The 23302-nt window shown below is 41.1% G+C and overlaps 1 protein-coding gene across 4 annotated transcripts in view; it reads left to right on the forward strand.

Moving 5' to 3' along the window:
- The window catches only part of shroom2a (shroom family member 2a), a 33914-nt gene extending 11119 nt beyond the window's left edge, over positions 1–22795 (forward strand). Inside the window, exons 1-10 of one of the 4 annotated variants that reach the window (XM_020603324.1) lie at positions 6383–7297; positions 9272–9373; positions 9936–10058; positions 10539–12942; positions 13354–13439; positions 17353–17937; positions 18468–19040; positions 20281–20458; positions 20958–21230; positions 21323–22795. In XM_020603324.1, the coding sequence (XP_020458980.1) occupies positions 9276–9373; positions 9936–10058; positions 10539–12942; positions 13354–13439; positions 17353–17937; positions 18468–19040; positions 20281–20458; positions 20958–21230; positions 21323–21595 (4593 nt within the window). In that variant the 5' untranslated portion in view covers positions 6383–7297; positions 9272–9275 and the 3' untranslated portion in view covers positions 21596–22795. Of the gene's footprint in view, positions 1–6382; positions 9374–9935; positions 10059–10538; positions 12943–13353; positions 13440–17352; positions 17938–18467; positions 19041–20280; positions 20459–20957; positions 21231–21322 lie in introns of those variants that run through there. The other 3 variants (XM_020603323.1, XM_020603321.1, XM_020603322.1) reach the window with 3 other exon arrangements.
- Positions 22796–23302: the final 507 nt, after the last annotated feature.

Genomic DNA, 23302 nt, shown 5'->3' on the forward strand with positions numbered 1-23302 from the left:
CTTTAGCCTCTGTGAAATTACCCTTTTCTGAGTGAAATAGGATATGTGTGCTGGGTTTAGTTACAAAAGGCATTTAAATAATTGTTTTCATATTTGATTGGATTCCTTAAAAATGGCTGTGGCTTAGCTGATGAGAGCAATAGGAAGCTGTATGGAAACAGTTATGGAGGTCTAAACAAAGTTGTTCTCAGAGGCGGAATATGACTAAGTATTGTACCTAAATGATAAGGCTGTTAATTTGCCATATTAACGGTACTTTCAGCATTCCCCATACAGAGACTAAAACAACAATGAATTGCTTTGTTCATCTGTGCCTTAAACCTCCATGTTGTTCAAAAAACGATTAAAAATACACATTGCTGCAGTGGGTGACGTTTCTTCGTTAGAAACCACCAGACCTGAGCATAAGGAAGAAAGTATGAAGAAAGTATCATCCAGTGCAGCCGTGTGTTTCCCTGATGTGTTTTTAATCATAAACAACAATGGAGGTTTGTGGCACAGATAAACAAGCAAAGCCAGGACTGACAGCTGACAGGCATTAACTGAGTAGAGGCAATTCCATATCAATTTTTGTCTCTGTATGGAGATTGCTGAAAACACTAATATAGAAAATAATTATTCTGTAAATGCAATTTTGAGGAATCTGCACTTAAGTATTTTCAGTTTCTGCTGCTTTATAGTTCATTACATTTAGAGGAAAATATTGTACTTTTCACTTCATTACATGTTTTTGATAATTTTGTTACTAGTTTCAGAATCAGATCAACAAAACAAAGTATAGTATAGTCATAAAACTTTATTGATCCCTGTTGGGAAATTCACAAGCTACTCAGCATCAATTCAAACTGTAAGCATACACTTAAAATTAGCTCCACCTTTACCACCTTCAAATTTAATGTAATGAACACAATAATGCATCAATAATTATAATCCAGTAATGTGATATACATTAATGTGAAATGTGCCACTTTGAAACTTTAAGGAACTAACTATACTTTTACTCAGGTAAGTGGTCCCTGATGGACCAGGGCTAGGATTCAGCGCTGTCACCGTTGCGGCCAGGGTTCGATTCAGGGTTGCATCAGGAAGGGCATCCGGCGTAAAACACATGCCAAATTTCAACATGCGCATTGTCAGTATGACAATTTGCTGTGGCAGCCCCCGTTAGGGAGTCACCATAGCCACTCAAGTAACATTTTGAATGCAGGTCATTTACTTGTAGTAGAGTGTTTTTACACTGTGGTATTGCTACTTTTACTTAAGTAAACAATTTGAGTACTTCTCTACCACTGGTTTTTGCCAAATGACGTCTACACACACTTACTACAGCCAACAAGCTAATGTCCAGTGTGGCTTTATATGATGGATGAAGGTGACTAGTTGTCACAAATCACATTTGATTTGACATGTACTGTATTTATATGCCTGTAGGTTCAGGATGGTGTTTTTTGTTTGTTTAGAAATCACAGAAATGATTGTTTGGCATATTTCACGTATACCAAGAGATAACTGGGGAATTTAATCAGGAACATTGGATTTGAAATTGGAAAATGTATATTTTTGTTCTACTGTGTAATAAAGCACATACATTAACAGCCCCTTTTGTAGTAGCATTTCAGCTGTAGCTTGTTCTTAAATGTTAAGTTTCTGTTACCCCCTGTAGGTATCAGTGTTTGTTTTGTGCAACCTAATCCAATATCCTCAAACAATAGATTCTCTAATATCATTTGCTAACTAGTTAGGATCCATCTGCAAAGAAAAGCCCACATATGAGGAATTAAATGGTAACTAAACTCTGTAAGCAGGACCAATATTCCAAAAAATTTCCAGTGTCCTGCATCATGGCTGATCTAATGCTGAACAGCTGGCATGTTGTCAGATGTGTTTCTGTTGTGACATGATGCTGTGGTTGCAACATGTATTTTTTGTTTTGAAACAGAGGGAGAAGCTTATAGTGGGAAGATCAGACCACAGATGTCCAGGCAGCATCACTAAAGCATCTGAGAATTGTCATTTCAGTATGTTTGTGATTCTAAATGAGGAAAGACACTTTCTTTCAAGGACGAGTCACATTGTTCATATTGCATTTTACAGAGATATATAGTCCCACAGGACTCTTGGTTCCTTTTTCTTGTTAGTGTTGAAGAATTTACTTTGTTCTGACAGTCTGAAATAGCATCTCCCATCACTCATTTTCCAGGGCCTCAAAAACAAGACTGATTTAGTATTAACTTCAAAGCTCCAGTCCAGTTTCTCGCTCTTTACATCCATATGCATTCAGCATGTTGTGTAGAAAACTGGAGTTGTGGTCTGAAAATATTTTAGTGTGCCATTCCACATCACTATATGTACAGTTTAACCTGTGCCTGAGCATTCAGGGTTCAGCTATGAAACACTTCTCTTCTTATCTCAGGGATAATGTTGGATAGTTGAACAGTGATCAGAAAGCTGTCAGGACCTGCTCCTGTCTACAGGTGTGGTTTCATTACACACAGAAAAAGGGAGGTGCTTGAATTAGCAAGTCATGTATTTTGCATACAGGGACTAATGTGAGATTGTTGGTGTAACGTCAGGGGAAGAGGAGAGGCTTGACCCACGTCACAGAAAGGTGTGGTTATCTGTGAGAAAGCATCTTGTCGTTCTTGCACAAGCCTCGACAAACTCACCGTGCATTCTGTACTTCAACTTTAGAATGGCAAACGAGGAAGTCTGAAATTGAGTACATCTAAAACAAAACTTAAATGCTGGATGTTATATAAGCTTTGCGGAAAATTTCTTTAAAACCTGACTGCACTAATTATTGCATACAGTCAAGCACTATAATTGTCCCACAATGACACATCACATTTACATTCATTCCAGCTTTGCTATTGTTTGTAAATCCACAAGCTGTACAGGTAAGTTGGCTAGGTGCAGCCAGTTCGACGATGAATTCTCATTAGTCATACTTAATCACATTGTATATGGATTGCACTTGTCTTCACACCAGTGGTATGAACTTTACTAAGAGCAAGGAAGCAAATGGTACAAACAGCACTTCACTGTTTTTTCCATAACGTGTTCACATTATTTTGACTACTTTTCTGGGTTGGGGCTGTTAGGATTTTAGTCTCCACCAGGACCTACGCAGTCTGGCCTGCTTTCCTTTCCTCTCCCTTGAAGAATTTGCAGTATGTGCAGCTAACACAGCAGAGTGAATCATTAAACTTTACACATGAAGCTTGAGGTTTGTTATGGCATTTGGTTTCCCCCTTCTGGCACAGTTACAGAAGTACCACATCCAATAACATCCATCCATTAGCTATAATGCTTATCCTAATGAGGGTTAGGGCGGGGGGCTGGAGCCAATTCCAGCTGGCACTGGGCGAAAGACAAGGTACACCCTGGACAGGTCACCAGTCTATCACAGGGCTGACACTCAGAGACAGACACAGCCAATAACAAACTTCTTTATTTGGCATTGAGAGAGACATTTTCTACTGTAGCAGAGGGGTAAAGCTTTCCTGAGTAGTTTCAAAAATATTACTTCCAGTACCAATAGATAAACAAAGCCTGTGCAAAGGTTGGTGCACAATCCAATTACACCTGAAAAAGCTTACAGGAAGAAGTTGCAATGCAAGCATTCAGTAAGGGGTGTAGTGCAATGGTTTACTGTACATGTACTGGTATTTGTTTTTATAAATAAGCCTATGTAGTATGTTTGAAATACTGTGCGCTGAATTATTGTCACAAGTACATTTCTTAAAATTGTTTGGGTTTTAGCTAATGAATTAATAGTTTTGAGATTTCAGTGTTACCCTTTGTTTGTTTTTGTTCCATCACCAAGGTCATTTTGCAAGAAGAAGGTTTTGAATAAAGTCTCTTTTTATTAAACCATACAGTCAGATAAACAAATACAAAAATATACTTCCTTTGAGCGGTTGCTCAGTAGTAATTGTAATATCTTTACTGTCTTTTGCTAGTGTTTCTCCCTAATCACTGGTAAACTTCTAACATTAGAATTGTTTTGTCATCTCATAGCTATTAGAAGCGTTTATGAGGATACTGACACTCAGGTAACAACAGTACAAGCATGTCATGGCTGACAATTTAATTAGTACATAGCTCTCAACAGTTTTGATAGGGTTTTTTTGCATATTTGCTTGCATTATCATCTATAATAATCGACTTTTATGGATTGATTGTGGCCGGTTATCATTACAGTCTAATTAATCTCCACACTCTTTATTTGTTGTGTGGCGTGTGTTCTGGTGTTCTTTCACACTTCAGCTGTGACAGTAACAACAGGCAAAAGAGAGGCTGACCTGCTTGCTTTAAGTTGGTGACTTTATACCTGCACTCTTAGCCATCGATTGTCCCATGAGTAGTAATAAGGATGTGCCTTAAAGCAAGGGGACGTAGACATGGGGTGATAGTGATGTTGTTGAGACCCTCACCCTCATACAAAAAGTTTCCAGGTGTTTCTGGGCTGTGGGTCAGTGCAGGCAGCCGGTGATTTGACATTTGGTATGGCACTCAGTTCAGGAATGTGCTGGTCATTACATGCTGCTCACGGTTCACCTCTCTCACCCGAAGTATGACTGGTTTGATTGTAGGGGCTGCTGAAGAAGGCCTTTGTCAGACCATTAGGGACCAAATGGAATCCACGGGCTCACCTGCAGAGTGCAGGTTGGCTGCTTACAACCTCAGCATTTTCCTGCTCAGTAGTATTGTACATGATGCTGCACTTCATTTAGTCAGATGTTGTATCTGACTGTAATAAGTCACACACTGAATGGCACACTTTTAATAGGGCAATCACACCTTGGTTGAGTAAAAAAAACTTGTTGATAACTAAATGTATTTGTTTGTTCTTCACAGTAAAAACCAAGCTTGTTTGGATTGTATGCTTGATTTCTTCCCTCCCAAGAGGTCACTGAATATTGTTGCTCTCCTATCAGATTTGCATTGTGACCATTCTTTACTAATCTTCTTACCTTCCACCAGACCTCTTGCTGGTGTGCCACAGCACGTTTTAATAAGAAAAAACACTTCTTTCCCCCATGTATACCATTTATCATAGTTGTTACTTAAAGGCAACCATTTAAACAAGTATGACTGCATTTACTGTGCTGATGTCTTTCTGGCGACAGTGGTGCGGTGGGAGGAGCAGTTGTCTCCCAACCACAAGGTTGAAGGTTCAAATCTCGGTGCCTCTAGTCCACATGTCAAAGTGCCCTTGGGCAGGACACTGAACCCCACCCCTGATGGTTAGAGACATTGGTTGATTTGGCGCCGCAGATGGCTGCCATCGGTTCTGTACCAGAAACAAATTCCTTGTGTGTAACATACTTGGCTAATAAAGGTGATTATCCTTAGGGCAGCACAGTGGCACCTGTGGCCTTTCTGTGCGGAGTTTGCATGTTCTCCCTGTGCTTGCGTGGGTTCTCTCCGGGTGCTCCGGCTTCCTCCACAGTCCAAAGACCTGCAGCATAGGTTGATTGGTGTCTCTAAATTGCCCGTAGGAGTGCGTGCGTGTGTGTGTGTGGTTGTTCGTCTGTGTGTTGGCCCTGCGATGGGCTGGCGACCTGTCCAGGGTGCGCCTTTCGCCCGCAGCTGGGGGGGATTGGCTCCAGCCCCTCGTGACCCCGTTTGGGACTGAGCGGTATAGAAAATGGATGGAAATGGCTGTCTTTCTGAAAAAGCCTGAACAGTTAAACTGGCATAAAGAATAACAAAATAAACATATATTGTTTTGATTGCAGATTTCAGTTTTTCATGAGAAATGTTTTATCAAATCCATTGCTGTGTAAAGTCATTACCCAGCAAATAAAACTTCATTTGGACTGCACAACAGTTAGCACTCTTGAATTGTTTATTTTCTTTACAGAACCAGGTTCATATGTGAAAGTCACAGTTGCAGAAGTCTGTTCTTTTACAGAAATCACTACCTGTACTTGTTTTAAGTAAAGGATATTATTTATGTATTATGTATGTATGTATGTATGTATGTATGTATTATAATTATTATTATTATTATTATTAGAGGATCTTTATGAGATCAGTCACATCCATTACCTGCAAGAGCAGGCACAGCCTGTTAATTTGGTCACAATTTTTTTTAACTCTTCACTTCATTAGTTTTCTTGTCAAAGGACATCAGTTGACAGTTAGCTGGCTGGCTATCACTAGCACTCCTGCAGAAATGTTTATTAATGTCTAATGCTTATGTCAATAAATAAATAACATAAGATCCAAATGAAATGAGCCAGTAGTGTATGTACAGTATGTATAACAAGAGGCCATAAGACTAGTCATGAGCATGAATAATTGTTTTAAAAAACTGTCAAATAAAAAAATAGAGGAAAATTCATTAAAATAGAATCACGGGAAGAAGGAAGTGACACACTGCTAAATAGGAAGGAGCTGTGTCATGAAGTGCAATACTGATTCTTAATTTAAAGTAAACAGAGCCCACTTTGTCGTAATCTTATCAATTCATTCACTAAATACAATCTAAATATTCTTTATGAGTAACGGGCATTAAAATAACAAGCAATCTAAGCTTAATTAGCATGAGGTATTAATGTATATTCTCCCTATTTTAAGTTCAAGATCAGTTAAACGCAGTCTGAAAGAAGTACAACAAAATGTATTAGTCAGAAGAATACAAATTGTATTTGCCGTGTGTTGCCGATATTCCTGCTTGGGCACTTGCAATACTCATTCCTCCAGGCTTTCAGGAAACTGGGTGCCCTTGTAGCCTAGAGATCAACCTGTTGCTATAGCAATGGTAGGACTGCATGTCTGCCTCACAACAGGGGAGATGGGAAGAGAAGAGTCCTGCATTTCATCCCATCATTAGCATATTAGCCCCTTGGAGCCAATGGGATAAGGCAAGATATGGGAATAGTCCAAAGGGACTGGCTGTAACACTAGCCCTCCTCCTCCTCCTCTGTACACTCCAACAACCCCCGCTCAGGGAGCAAACCCCCATAATCCTGAAGGAAATCCCTCTATTCAAACTAATTCTGCTAGGAGAACCTAGTTTTAGATGACCATTCTGTGTCAAATATAATGTTTGTGAGTTATCAGTTAGTGTATACCTGCAGGTAGTGTTGAATTAGACTTAGTCATGCTATGATGCGTAATGGTCTGCATCTGTCTTTTAGTTTGGCTTGTCTTTGAAGTGTCTGGAATGCACTGGTTCAACTGGCCTCACCTCGAAATTAAGCTCCAGTCCAATATTATTTTGGAATCTTTTGGATAATACATCTCTTTCTTGCATCCATTTTGAATATGTTCATCCAGGTGTTTGGTGAGTCAAAAGAAACTTCTGCTTTGTTCACTTGCTGAGCGTTAGACTTTTTAACGCCTGTGTTTGCAGGCCGTCATGCCAGCCACTTTTTGTTTTGTTGAGATGAACGAGTCGGGGACATTTAACATATTGGGGATTTCTTTAGTTTGGCCCTAATGCTTAGTTATTGCTGTTATTATTTTTGTCTTATCATTCAGCATGAGGTCATGCATCATTTAGGTCAAACCATGAATAGCAAGACATAGAATTTCAAAATCAAATGTAAATGAAACTTGGGGAAAAACTGCTTATAGGCAAAATAAAATCATCTTTGAATATTTTCCTCAAGCTTTTCAGTTTTAAGGAATTTTTAAATTTGTCAGGATGTTTAACAAGTCTTCAGTGCAGGGTGCTTATGTGGACTGGTTGGTACTGGAACAAGCGAAGTGAGATGGGGCTCTAAAATGATCACTCAGAAAGCAGCCTCCCCCTGCCCCCATTCCAGCCAACTGATTCACTTTCTTAGCATATCTGTGCCAGCCCAGCTGTAGCCCTGACGATAGGCCTAATAAAGCCAGGTTCATTTGCATACCAATAGAAAGTGCCATGTGTGGCTAGCTCCTACTGCCCCAGAAACACGGACTGTGAAGGGACAAGGAAGACAGAGCTCCATGTTGGCTTTTCTTTGTCCTCTAAATAGGCCAACCTCTAATCCAAGATTAATTTTGTTGAAATGTCCCACTTTATTGAGCTTAACCAAATCTCTGTCTCAATCTGAAAGTGGTCAATATGTGAAATTGATGCTAACATAATAGTTCATGTTATTATGTTAGTCAGTGGTTTGTTTTCAGATCTTGATCTGAACAAAGTTGTTGTTTGGACCTTTTGTCATCAAATTGTTGAACGACTTTAAACAAGGTGAATAAGGGGGCAGGACCTCTTGAACTCATGGCTTTGTAGGGCAAGTGAGAATGAAAGCACTGAGAATTGAGAATGAAAGCAAGTAAAGCTTTGTCTAAAAATCTATACCACTATAACACTAATGTTTCCTAGTACCATCTTAGTAAAACTAGTTTCCAAGGTCTAACCTGAATAGTCCTTTGTTAAGAGTCAAAGGCTAATGTGTAAAAGCTTACCAAAAGTCACAGAATAACCCGGACCCTTTTTAAATTCCCCAAGTTTGTGGAGTTAGCCATGTCATACAAGCAGGAACCTGTTTATATATGATTACACAATAACTGAATAATCCCTTGTTTTTTTTTCAGGTAACCCCCACATTACACAAACTACATTACTACAGCTGTAAATACTAAATGATTGCCAAAGGCCTTTGTGCCTGTCAAATGATGTCAGTTTTGATCCTCATCCAGCACAGAAAAGCTGTCTGGGAGGCAGACGACAGCTTGGATTGAGGGGTAAGGTGGCTGATCTGATAAAGAATCTCTATTCTCTTAAGCCCCCTGCCCCATGTTGGAGTTGTGTTCCCACTGGGACCATATGGCAAGATCTGAGCACAACCAGCTCACCTCAGCTACGGACAGTTTTGTTAATGAGAGAAAAGGAAAACGATGATTCGGGATGTTATTATTTTTTGTGTTGTAGGGTTTTTCTCATTTCTGAGCTTCCATGAAATGCAACATGAGAATGCACTAGTTTGGCCAACAGAGGGGGCTATAACATCATGTGTCAGCAACTATTTATACTTCTGTGGACTACATATTACAGTGGTGGATTATGAGGTGAACTATGAGCGCTCTGTAATAATTCAGTTGGATTAGGAAACCTGTGCCCTAGTGAGGCTTTGAGACCAACACACTGAGTTGTCTGCGGTGCCATAGTGAGGGCAAAATTAAAATTAGCACCAAAAGTCTAAATGCTATACTTGGAGGTGTTTGTCTTCTGAGAGTCCAGTCAGTTATTTGTGAGCGCTTTGTCTGTGTGTGTGTGTGTGTGTGTGTGTGTGTGTATGTGTGCGTTCCTCCCCCTGCTGCCTAGGAATATGAAAATGGTGGATATTGTATCTCACAAAATGCCTTCAGAGAATGACGTGCATGTGGCAAGAAGCTTTCTTATGAAGATTTTGCGAAGTTCCATGAGGTATGGCTCTGTGGCTTCATTGTAATCAGTAGTACCTGTTCCCTCCTTTCCTCTCCGCCCCTCCCTTCTTGTTTGGCTTGTGACCATAATAATATCAATCATTCATCATTTCCATTTGTCTCATAGCACCTGTCCTTCTCCTGTGGTTTATTACCTGCTCTCACTGGCATGCCCTTGTGAGTTGTCACATTGTTAGTCTCATTAGATGAAAGATGTTCATCCCATTTGTACAACATGCAGTACACTGTCTGTGTATGACGTGTATATATGTTTTGTGTCTATTACATTGTAAGGAAATGTAATTGTATTTAGGTAAGGTTTATGTCATGTTATCCTGATGTGTTGAAATGTTCTTTTGATATTCAATTCAGAAAAAAATGCTTAAAAGGGTATGTTTCATATGCGTAACTGACAATTGTACAAAGTTTGTGATTAAGCAGATATGTAGATTAAAAACCCTCTGTCTGTGAATGCTGTAGCGAATCAGAAACATTCCAAATCAATGCCTCAGTCTAAAAGAGGTTGGTCTCTAATCTAGTGTGTGTATTTGCCCTCTCTCTAGGAGGAATGAACCCATAAACAGGCCTCACTCCTGGCACTCCACCAAGTTCAACGAAAGCCAATCAGAGACTGCCAAAACACAGTCTCCACCCACGCCAGTCTGGCACTCCAGATATGATGCAAGGTAGCTCTGGGATCTTGAACTTTGCCTTTTACACTATTATGTTTAAAGGGACTTTCCTTTCCAAACTGATTTAATAGCTGCCAAGATGACATTAAAAAATTCAAGATTATTTTTATGCCCAGCGAGATATGATGATGATGTGGCAATATCATGGAAAAGGATCCTATACTCCTGCATAAAAATTAAAGATTATTAATGCATTTAGTGTACATTAAACAGTTTGCTAATGTTTCTGTATACACTGATAAGCCTTATGGCCAGTGAGCATAAGCATAAATGCTATTGCCAAAAATGCAAGGAATTTGACTCCAGCACAATGCTTATGCGCTAATACTTATTAGCTCTAAACTGGCTGCCATGAAATGGCCACCATAGTTTATAACTAGTTTACCAGCAGCACTCTTTAGGTAAATTTCTACTTTTACAGAATAAAAACCGGTTTGATGTGTTTTTCATTCTCACATTTTCTTTGACCTCCAGTTCCTCCTCAACTGACCTCTCCACTGGCTGGGAGCAGACAAACCTGCACAGAGTGTCTGACCAGTTCAGCTCTCTCGGCAGCATGGATAGTCTAGAACATGTCACACATCCATACCCCACCAGTCAGCTGTCACCTGCCAAGTTCAACAATAGTATGGAGCACCTTGGAGGAGGGAAACGAGACTCTGCCTACGGCTCCTTCTCCACTAGCTCTAGCACACCGGACTACACCCTCTCAAAGAGTAATGCTGCCTCAACAGAGAATGTGTTTTATAAAGTCAACCAGTGGGATGCAGGAGGAAAGCACAACAATGGCAGACACACCCAGAGTATGCTTGAAGGAGTCAAACAGGATGAAAGGGTGGCGTACTTTCAGGTACCAGGAGTTAGCTTAGGTTGTGAGGGTCCACAGACTGAGGAACTGGCTGTGTCCCGCCATTCCACTTCAAGTAGAACCAGCTTTGGACCTGTTTGGCATGTACCTGAGAAAAAGAAGACTGCTTCCCCCTCTCCTCCCCCACCACCTCCACCCACACGCAGTGATAGTTTTGCTGCAACTAAGGTACATGAAAGGGGGCTGGTTATAGCTCAAACAGAAGGACCTGATTCATATGGCCCCTGGAAGGCCTCCACTGAAAATCGCCGTAGCCACTGTTTATCCCTGAAAAATGGCACCGATTTGTCTTCTGATAATTCCAATCATAACCAGTTCAGCTCAAACAAGCAGTACTCCCTGTCCAGCAGTGATGTTCAGCAAGGTCAGCCCTCCCATCAAAGACACCATAGTAGTGACAAAATTACTTTCTCTTCTCAGCCTTGGCCTACATCTGTACCAAAGTCACAGGGCGTAGGTGGCTACTACTATAGCATGCAAGAGTTGCCTACTAAGAGTTCTGCACAACACTTTGGTCAGAACCAGAGAAGGAACTTAAGCACCTCCCCATCTCCCACAACCACTGACCAAAACACTGACAGCAGTGGGCATAGCCGATACTACTCTGCCACAACAAGCCAGTCCACACAGTCAAACCTCCAGCCCTTGTTGGGAAAACCAGAGGACAGAAGGAGTGTCACAGGTCTTCACCTGACACAGAGTGGAAATGAGCAGAACTCTGTTAGCCCACAGACAGCCACCAAAGTGAAGTATCATGTGCCCCAACAACACTCCACGCACAGTAAAGACAGCAATGGACACAACAAGCACCAAGTTAGCACTGCATTAGAAACCTCTGCACCTAAACCTTTCTCTGAAGATAGGGGAAGCCAGAGAGGACAAAATGCAGAAACTCAGTACACAAGTTATCCCCCTAGCAGACAATCTGAACAACGACAGTCTCTGCCACTGCAACACCAAGAATTACCTCAAGACATCAGACATCAGAGCCAAGTGAGCAATAATATCAGCCCTCATGTAACCCCCATGCTTCACTCTCTGTCCTTGGATGCTGCAGGTCAAGATGAGAAAACAAGAGACACAGTCTCTGACGAATCTCTTGAAAACAAGCAGATAAAATGCAGTGATCGTTTTGCCACCATATTAAGGAATGAAATTCAGATGAGAAGAGCCAAGATGCAGAGCAATAAGAGTGCTGAGGGTGCAGCTAAAGAAGATCAGGATGTTTGGATGTCTACTGAAAGCACCACCCCAGCCTCACCAGATAGATCCTTCACCAACACTTACAAGGATCATCTGAAGGAAGCACAAGCAAGGGTGCTCAAGGCTACCTCTTTCAAGAGGAAAGACCTGGAGCTTGTCTTAATGGAGAATACTGCAGTTGAGGCCTTGTCTAACTACTCATCCTCAGCACTGACCCACAAAGATGTCACCCCTCTGCCAACTGTTACAGAGTCATTAACAAATAAATCAGGGCATGCTACTGGTCAGCTAGCACGCATTGGTGGCCGGAAGCGATTTCCTACAGAAAAGAAGGTGAGATCTTTCTCTGAGCCTGACAAAATCCATGAAGTAGGAGTGAAAGAAGAGCTCCTTCACAGTGAAAATGCAAGCTCCTCACTAGACCAGCAGAAGCTCTTTAAAGAAAGTGGGAATCCAGGGTTCCCAAATTACACTGAAAGCTATACTGAGAACCAGAGCGAAGATCCTGCCTCAACCAGTGCAACAAAGAACACACAGAAAGAGACCAGAAGCAGAGAGTACACGGAGGAGACCCATGGAGTTCCTTACTCTACCCAAAAGCTGCCCATCCTAGATCAGCAACGACTAGGCACCTTTGCTGAGTATGAGGCAAGGTGGAATATACAGAAGAAACCTCTAGAGATAAGAGCCTCAGGACGGTACCGGTCGGCTGATAACATCCTGGATCCAGGTCCAGAGGAGAGAACCAAAACCACGTGTCTCCATGAGAGGTCTAGATCCTCTCCATCAGCTGACATTTATGGGCAGGTGAGGCACAAAGTCTGACTGTTAATTCACTGAAAATGACAAACATTCTATTAGACTAATCAACAAAAGAGAGGTCTTGGTTGTAACTTGGTGTTGGTCGCTAATCAAGCCCTGGAGGTGGCTTCACATTTCATTAATACAAACAGACTGACTGAAGTGAAAGCAACAAAGGAAGAAGCCGAGTCAAACATTAATCTATGTTTGTTTATGATGACTCACCCTTGGCTTAAGAAACGGAGAGGGGCATCAACCTGCTCCATTCTTTTTCATTTATGTAAAACCAGGAAGCTGCAACATGAGTTGGTTAGAATAATTAACAAAAGACTTAGCAGCATGTGGGATAACTGGAAGCCTCTTTTTTGTGGATAGTTTTTTCATAATAGATTATATGTTTGTTCAACTTATTTACAGAAGATTCCAGTTCCTACAACAAAGTCTGAAGCAGAATATTCGCAGTCAGAGAGTGAACCTGCTGAGCAGCTCCCCGCTGCAACTGGGTGAGAAATTCTTATTCAGTATAACCTGCTTGTCTTCACTATACACTACAGTATACCATACAAATGCAAAAATATCAGTGTTTTTGCATTTGAATTTTGACTCTAGGGACTGACAGCTGACAGTGTGTGTTTCATCTTTTTTACTTGTTTTGCTCTTGCATCAGTCTTCTTGTTTCTATCAGCATATTTAATGTGTCTTACTATGTTTCTGCTCATGAGCTTTATCAGTGATAGAGGCCAGTGAGACTGTAGAGGAACAGTGAAGGCTTTTAATCTGTCAAGAAATACCAGTGGCATTGCCTCGCCGCAGTGGCGACAACATAAGCCCTCTCTCTGGCTGCACTTTGTGTCATTCACTGAAAGCTTACGGGTGTAGGCGAGGCATGATTGTGATAGAGAAGAAGTGTTTCCTTGGCTCTCTATTGGAATGCAGTGGGGGACCCGAGTTCAGAGAGCAACCGAAGGCATGAAATTATCATCAGTAAAACCCGGTATTGTGCATAACTGGATTTTTGGCCAAACTAGCAGCTTGGTTCTGTGGGTGGCAGTGGATGGATTGTCATGAAATTTTGTATCGACATCCATTGTGTTCAGAGGATGGATCCTAGTGACAATGGTGATCATCTTGACTTTTCCTTTAGTGCTACCACCAGGTCAGATTTTCACTAGGTCCAATACAGTGGTTGATAACCAAGTACCTACAAAGTTAATGGCAAATTAAAAAAAAACACTGGAATACTAACACACTAAAAAGAATTAACTAAGATAATCACCACAGTGAACATACATGCTAAACATAAGCATGTTTTTGTCAGTATAGTCATTATGAGCTTATTAGCATTCAAAGCTATGCGTAAATACAGCCTCACAGAGCTGCTAGCATGGCTGTACATTCCTGTTTCGCCTTTACATCTAAAGGAAAAATAAATTATGGAAAGATGTCTTTGTTCTTTCAAACTATTAGATGAAAGGTACAGAAGGTGGGAACAGCTAGATAAATGCAGGCCAACCTATCACTGTAACTTGTTTTGGACTTGTGTGTAAGACTGGGAGTAGGTTTCAGTTATGTCAATACTATGAAGCTGTGAATATAAAGTGGTTTGGTCACACTGGGTTAAACCTGTCTTCTTGGTTTGTTTTATGGGTGGGGTAGAAGTGTTTACAGGTAATGCTGATTATTTCAGTTAATTCTTTGATTATCCTGTATGAACATCACAGCTTAGGAAAGCTGTGAAAGACTATTGTTTAAAGTTAAAGTCTGAAGTCAGCTGTTGCCTGTTCACCTATCTTATGTGGCTCTGGATTTGGTTCCACCAGCTCTTCATAAATACATAGTAAGCTTGAATGTAAAGTTCTTCCTAAGTTCCTAGTAACAACTAGCTAGTTTCAGACTAGTGATTTACTAAATTGAGTTGCACCAGTGAAATTGTCTCACCTTGAAAAGACTCAACAGTGCTGTCCAATGATCAGCAATCAGCTATGAAAACAGGAAGTCACTGCAGCATCAAAAGCTAGTATAACTTTAAAAAATTACAGTTTCAGAGGACCAAAAGATATACTTTTTATAAATGTATTACTTAGGTTTATTTATGTAGAAATATGTGTTTCAGAATATGTAGTATTCAAGGAATAAGTGAGTAGGAAATATACAATTATACTTGCCTAACTGATATTATTTACTCATGGTATCAAATGTTACTGTCGTATTGTTTTGTAATTTGAGGTATATGGTGTTATTCAAGTTCAATATTTAATTTTTTGAAGACTGACAGTATTATGAAAAACATTTAGCATGTTTTATGGTCAGATATGACCTCTTAGCTCTGCAGTGTAAATGGGTCAGATATTAACAAGCTAATGTTAATGTTGCCAGTTGTTTCAGGTAGCTACAGTAACACTCAGCCTATGGGGTGTAAATATTTAGTAGCAACTAACCTCTAGACAAGAACTAGTTTGTTTGGTGCAGCCCATTAGTGATGCATACTGTAAATCTCCAATTTCTTAGTAAACACTTGCATTAGAACTAAGTTTGAACTTATGCACAGTTGGTCCAAATGGCTCCTGGGGAAGGTTTTCAAATAAAATAAACCTGATGACATCATGTTTTCTCATCTTTGGCCTGAGATTTCAAAAATCAGCAGAAAGCCAGTGTTACAAAGTGGAGGTGTAGGGTTTGAAAGAAGTGGGCATCTGCCCCCTTTAGAGGGGATTTAATGAACAACTCTAGTTAATTGCATTATAGGAAATGTGGGATTCACCGTTTTGTTTTAGGGCTTGACCTCTCTGAGGACTAAAAATTAGGTGTCAGCTGCCTTGATTGTTGATCATTCTTTTTCTGTTTCTTGTGACTCTCAACTTTATGGAAGTATGAAAATATATTTCTGGAGTAACCCTTTAATCAAGATTGGTTTAATAGTTCATGGAGGTTTATACAATAATCTGTCTACTCCATCTATAGATGGAATTATTTCTAATTATTTCTAATGTCAATATTTTTAAACATGATAGTTTTTTCTAAGTTCTAAGTTTTTTCTTATTTAGAATCATTCTTGAACTATGTATTGTAACAGTCAAGATGACTTCACACCCTGCTGCTCAGCTGTGTTGATCCATTATCTAAACTCCCAAAGGTGAAACTCATTGAAGGGTGTAGAGTATTTCGTCTTGAGCAACTTCCCTGTAGCAGCCACACCGGCAGTACAGAGGATGTTATTGTCATTCAGAAGTCTGAGAGATGAGTGAAGTGAGGAGTGTTCTGCCCAGATAGTGTTACTGATGCATGCGTAAGGAGATACCAACACAGAGAGCCAGCAGACAGACAGCACATTTACTTTCACTTCTGTTCCATGGAAATGAAAATAGTCAAATATCACCTAGTTGGTACTTTTCTGTTTTACACATATGGTATCCTGAATATACCTGTATGATACATATATAATGCAGCCATGGTTTTGTATTTAAAAAGACAAAACAACTAGAATTCTTTTCTTGTCTTGTTGGAGTTGTCTATCCCTACTGCCCAAACACTGACCTTTAATAATCTTTTCTGACATATACAGTATAAATGTCATTGCCTTGAATACCTACAGCAACATAATTACAGGATATTGCTGGCATCATGATTATTGTTTGTGTAAAATAACTTTGTCACACTCTATCCAAAGTTGAGGCAAAGGCATGAGGGAGGGCATAAGCTGCAACAACAGTTGTACATTGGGTAACCTGTCACAGCTTGCAAGAACTGACATTGGAGTTTGAGTTATGGTGCCTGCCTGTTCACAAGTACCATATCTTGTGAATGCAGAACCAGTACAGTTTTGCATCAGAGTATACATGGAAATATAATCTGTGTGGATGAAACCACAGTATTAGACAGGCTTGCATGCTTACCATATAGTCTAGATGGCTTAGTTAATGAAGGCATTTCACTGTATTTTGCTGTATGGTTAAAATATGCTTAAGCCTAGGACACATTCTGGTCCAAATCTTGGTATGCAATCACTTCAGCTCCATTGGTTCACTATCAGGCCTCTGACTGCTGTGATCTTCTAACACCGTCTTTCACATCCTCTTCCATGTCTAACTTTACCTCCAAAGAGTTAAAACTTTAAATCTGAATTAGGCAGGAAAAAGTGATCTGATCTTCTTTGCAGTGGAGGGTTATTTATTCCTCTGTGCAGACTTTGTGGGAACTGAAATATTCCTGTTCAGGCTGCCAGCTAAGCATTTACCAAAGAGTAGGCTTTCAGGAGAGAGGGAGGTGTGCGCCTTGTCATGCTGGCATAGTCCTAATCATAGCAGCTGCTGAAGAGATGAACAAGGCCTCTGCCACAGTGTATTATTTGATTGAGCTGCAGATGATGGTCCGTGCTGCCTTGCTGTGTAATTAAAAGCTTTCTGTTGTGTTCTTCAGGTTCTCTGAGAGAGGGACCGGTGACTGTAAAGTGAGACAAAAGCCTGTGGAGTTTGAGCATTACTCAACGCCACCCCCTTCGTCCATGACAGTAGCCAACCTCGACTGCAGACACAGTGCTACTACTGCCACCGTGAACCACAGCAATCTCACAGAGTCTGCCCTCCCTCAACCTGAGGACCGCAGCCACACCGAGCCACTGCCCAGACTGTGGATGAAGCCCTCTGTGCTGGAGGAGCCTTCCCCACCCAGATGCCCAGAATCAGACTCCGCCGAGTCCTTCACCAGCTCCCCAACTGAAATCTTCACCCACTGCTCTCCTAACACTGATCCTAACTCCGCCTTTGACCCCACCCTCTCTGCACAGGGAGATTCTGAGCAAAGCAAAAGACTTGTGGACAAAGGACAAGGGGCAGAACATCTGTCAACATCCAATCCCCAGCCTGCCTCCTCTCCCCCAGCCTCCTCCTACAGATCTTCAGGGCTGGCCAGTATGGAGGGGCAGCACTCACCAGCTCCACAGTTTTCTTCACAGAAACTTAGCGACAAGCCTCCAGCCTCTCTGCAGGATGAAGACTCGCACAGGTAAGCTTTATTTATCACATCAGACAGGAGATTTTAAGTGAACAGTATTGCTGGAACTGCAAAGTACTTCCCCAGTTTGTCAGAACACAGTGACTGTAACTCCCTTATCCATTATGTCTTTATGCTACATATACAAAGGAGCTTATTGAGAGTCAGCCTCTGTAGAATCAATTTGTGAGTGTTGTCAAGCTGCAGTAAATTAGAGGGACACAGTGGCGGTATAGGCATATTTTAGCAAAATGTAATCTAAAAACCCAAACATGAAGCTGTTTGTTTATCCTCTGGACTCAAGACTAATTGATATCATCTGTAGCGAACTTGTGACTGCACAGTAGGATTATTACAGCTAGCAGAAACCACAGTGGTGGGACCACGCCTTGGATCTTCCATCATATTGGGCTTGGAAAAAAAGCTCAGTTGCCATCATGCAATGAAAATTTAAATTAGCATATGGCTGGAGCACTGCAGCAAGAAATTTCTTGGAGCTTCTTTTTGTAAGACTGTTCCTCTTGCTTTCTGTGCTATTTCAGGATGGAGCATGTGATAGAAAACGAAAATACTGTAGTGAAGAAAGTGCCCATCAGGATTGTTCAATCAGATGGGGTCACAGAGCAGGAGAATGGTCCGTTTGTGCAGCACAGTGACTCCCTTGCTGTTGAAGCTGAGGGTCCTGATGTGAACAGACGGGGCAGTCTGGGAGTCACAGGGCAGGACTCCGTCTACTGTGCCTTTACACGGCAGAGGGAGCCCAATGGTATACCGGCTGCCCAGACTGACCCAAAAGCCCAGAGAGACACATACCTGACCACTGCCAGAGATCGTATCCACTCCAGCAGTCAGCAGCCCACAGATGAGCCCAGCAGCAACAGGACAGCTGGAACCACAGGGCTGACTGAAGAGGACCAGAAAAGGGAGGAGCTGGCGAGGGACATCATGGGCAAGGACAAGTCCCTCGCTGATATTCTGGATCAGAGCAAGATGAAAACCACCATGGACTTGATGGAGGGTATCTTCCCTCAAGGGGAGCAGCTGTTGGAAGGAACCCACCACCAGAGGAAGAAAGTTCCCCTGAAACAGACAGCCTCCAGGCCTGCTGAGGAAAGGTCAGCCACACATTTAGCTCCTCTGTTGTTATATAGTCCACCTACTCACTTGTCCTTGTTTGACCTTTACTGTGTGTACCAACTGTCAGTGTATGCATTGTTTTTGACATGCACAAACCCTCAAATTCACTCCAAGACCCACATTTGATCATCTGGGTTTGACATATGAGGTAAAAGTAATTCGTAACCATGACTAGGCGGATATTTATGCACACCTTGGAAAAAGTCATTAGGCCTCTAACAATTTAGTATTTCCTCCTAAAACTCAAACTTAATTTTTTTTTCTGTGAGATTTGCTGGTACAAGCAAATTGCTTGTTATGACTTGATGAACGCCACCACTTCCTGAGTATGTCCATGAGTGTGAGAACTGAACATCTGTATAATCTGTCCCCCCCAAACTGCTATATAAGGCTACATGTTGTGCACAATTTGTTGTTTCATTCACAAAAATGCTACCAAGGACAAAAACAAAACATCCTCCCACTGTGGACCTTTAGGTCCTGCTGACAGAAAGCAGCAGACATATACTCACATATTCATGTTCAGGACTAAAATAAGCATCCCCGTGGTGCCATCCATATTGGTGTGATATTGATAGTTACTAAATTTATTGTTGTTGTTATACAGTAGGCTGCTGCACTGCGCACACCTCCTAACAACATCAGGTAGTTATAACACCTTTAATGTATTGCCACAGAAAAGGCAGCATCTTGTTAGTAAGATAGCAGAATAATTAGCTGAAAGTAATGGATAAACAATTCAAACAATCAGGTGAAAGTGATGATGAAGGACTTAACTAAAAGCAACAGATAAATGGCAAGTTAGCTAAAAGCAATGGGTTGGAAGGTCCATGTTCTGCCGCTCTGACTGTGCCGGTGGAAAAAAGAGGAAGCATCTGACAAGAGTTGGGGAGCCATGGTATTAGGCTGTCGGGTCAAGATGATCACCTGAGCAGTGACTTGTGTAAAGACCTTGATGCAGTTGTTGTAGTGCAAGAGTAGAACCGTGCATGTTATGTGGTATGTGCTACCACATAACATGCACGGTAAAGACCTTGATGCAGTTGTTGTAGTGCAAGAGTAGAACCGTGCATGTTATGTGGTATGTGCTACCACAGCGACCCCCAAGTGTGAGAAAATTTTGAATCTATGGTTATCTTTAATGACTCGTGTGCCACTGAAGAAACCATCTGTGGTTCTTTGATTTTATCATCATCTTGTGTGTTATTTGTATTTCAGGGAAAAGGAGGACAGTATGGCCACAGCTGTCACCATGGTGACCAGTTCTACATATTACAGCACATCTGCTCCCAAAGCTGAACTTCTTATTAAGATGAAGGACATGCAGGAGCAGAAGAAGGAAGACTCTGAAGACGAACTGGACACTGAACTGGACACTGATCTGTCCAACAAGAAGGTGCCATTTATTGAACCCACTGATAGCTAGTGTTCAAATAATAGCCCTTAACATTTTCTTCGCCTGTGGGGTGCTTTTATTGTGGCTGCTCCAAAACTGTGGAACTTGATATTCACTCTACTACTGACCTGGCACTGGTACTTTAAATCTCATTTAAAGATTGTCTTTTTAGACTGGCCTTGAGTTCCAAGTAGAGCCCAGACACCCTTTAGTTGCTTTTATTTTTTTATTTTTTTATTATTCTAATGTGCTTCAATTAATTTTGTGTATTTGATACTTTTGATTTTTGTTATTTTGCATAAAGGACTTTGGTTGACTTGTAGGTTTTTAAGTGATATATAAATAAATGTTGATTTGATTATAGGATCAATTTGCCATATTTGTAATTCCTTGGTGATCTTTGCCTATTGCACTATTTTGGACTAAAGTTCTTTGTGAACCTTTTTGCTACAGTCAGCATTATTAATCACCCAGTTTTGTATGTTCTGTTTTCATGCAGCAAGAGCTGATTGACAGTCTCAGCAAAAAGCTCCTGGTGTTGCGGGAGGCCAGGGAGAGTCTTCAGGAAGACATTTTGGACAACAACACTCTTGGAGACGAAGTGGAAGCCCGAGTCCAGCAGGTCTGCAAACCCAACGAGCTAGACAAGTTCAAGATGTTTGTCGGGGACCTGGACAAAGTGGTGAGCCTTCTTCTGTCGCTGTCAGGTCGTCTGGCCAGAGTGGAGAACGCTCTCAACAGTCTGGATGAGGACGCTACTCCTGAGGAGAGGGTTAGTAAATACAAATCTTACGTGTCTAACCAGATGGCTAGTTGGTAGATCTTTGCACCCTTACACACCAAAATGTGTTTTTCCTTCTCCAGCGTACGTTGATCGAGAAGAGGAAGCTATTGATTCAACAGTACGAGGATGCTAAGGAGCTGAAAGAAAACCTGGACCGCAGGGAACGTGTGGTTTATGACATCCTGGCCAACTACCTGCAGGAGGACAGCCTTGCAGACTACGAACACTTTGTCAAAATGAAGTCTGCGCTTATCATCGAGCAGCGCAAGCTTGAGGACAAAATCAAGCTTGGTGAGGAGCAGCTCAAGTGTCTGATGGACAGTCTGCCCATTGAACAGAGACTGTCCTTGTAAAGAAGTCAGACAGAAACTGATGCAGTTTTTCCAAGTTACAGTTGAGCCCAGTGTTCGATAGAGGGAGACAAAGATGAGAGCCTGCAGAGAAAATCAGCATGTTTGGCTCCAGGCCTGTTGCATTTTCCTTCCACTTCACTTCTCCTGAACTGAACTGTCATAGCATCACCTGGACTGACAGCTTTCATAAGAAACTCCTTTTTGAAAGATGCTGCTTTTCCTGGCATCAGCCAACCACTGTATCTAATGTTTTTCATGCCATTCTGTTTTGTTTTTATTTTGATGATTTTTTTTTTAGTAATTTATTGTAGCCTTTTGAATCCACACAGAAGGGGACAGTATTTTATCTTCGGCAGATTTGAGCATCCACGCTGTCTGTTGTCTGTTACACGCTGAGCATCTAGGAGTATTTACCATGTTTTGTGTTTAAATAATTTCACATTCTAAATCCCTTTTCACATGATCCATAAAAATCTGGCCAAATATTTCAATAAAAAGAAACCTTTTTGGTAGCTTTCATATATAGTATAAACTAGTGGCCTTTTACTATGTGTTTTAGTGTCTTTGCCTTCCTTACTGAGGAAGCTTTTTTTCTGCAATAAACACAAGAAGATGGTGGGATGTTGGTGCACCAGCCCTGTGAATGAACTGATCATTCTGAAGAGCACTTGTTCAACTTCACTAACCAGAAGAAACACATCACATTCAGACTTTCACTCAAGTAAAATTCACTGCTGAAGTGCCTAGGAGTCTCTCTCCGCTCAGTCACCCACCTCTGCCTGGTGCGTCCATCAGTGCTGTTCTGCTTCATTCACAGCCAGAAGAAAACTTTGGATTATGATACTGTCACATATATAAGTTGACCAAGCATTTCTGTATTTTGTCTTTTGACTTCACTGTATTGTTATTAACTGTGCAGCTATCGAATGCATAGTTACCACAGATGTTACCTGACTTTAGGTAAATTTCAACACAAAAAAATTGTTCAGGTTAATTTTTTTGCGACCAAATATGGAACAGAATCTCTCCAAAGCATTATGACCAGCTTGAACATTAGTCAGTCTCCTAAAAGCCAAGCCTACTGGAGGATGTTTGTTGTGCACATTTCAGTATGTTAGAGTTTCACACGCTTCATACACTGCTACCACCTGACACCTAACACTTTATCAGCTGTGCCCCTTTATATCAAATAAAGAGTCTGCTGAAATCACACAATAGCATTTGATTGATTTCTGTTTGTGATCATCCTGTTCCCTGTGTCAGTCATTAACTTCACCACGCCCTCTTCTGTACCGATAATGTGGAAGGTCAAGTCACTAACCTGACATGAAATCTTTTTAATAGCCTTCCTGTCACATAACTGCAGTGAAATGTGGACAGTCACTCGGGTTGATTTCTCCTGGTACAAATACAGCCTCTGTGGAAGGATTTGGTGTAGACAAACCTGACCTGGAGACACATCAAAGTGAGTAAAAGAACAAAATGGAACAGGGTTGTTTTATTTTACTGCGAATGCTTAACGATTTAAATGGACACTCATTAACCACAAATACCTGAACAGGAAGCACCTACAGTTACTAGAAAACAAACCTCCTCCACACATCCACTACAACCTGGAGGAGTTTTAGTTAAATTCTTAAATGTACACTTTGAACTTCAAAAGGTTATTGTTTATATTCTGGGTAATTTAGGAGAAACTTGAGAATA

This window comes from Monopterus albus, unplaced genomic scaffold (assembly GCF_001952655.1).
Source record: "Monopterus albus unplaced genomic scaffold, M_albus_1.0 scaffold61.1, whole genome shotgun sequence".
In the NCBI taxonomy this organism is placed as follows: domain Eukaryota; kingdom Metazoa; phylum Chordata; class Actinopteri; order Synbranchiformes; family Synbranchidae; genus Monopterus; species Monopterus albus.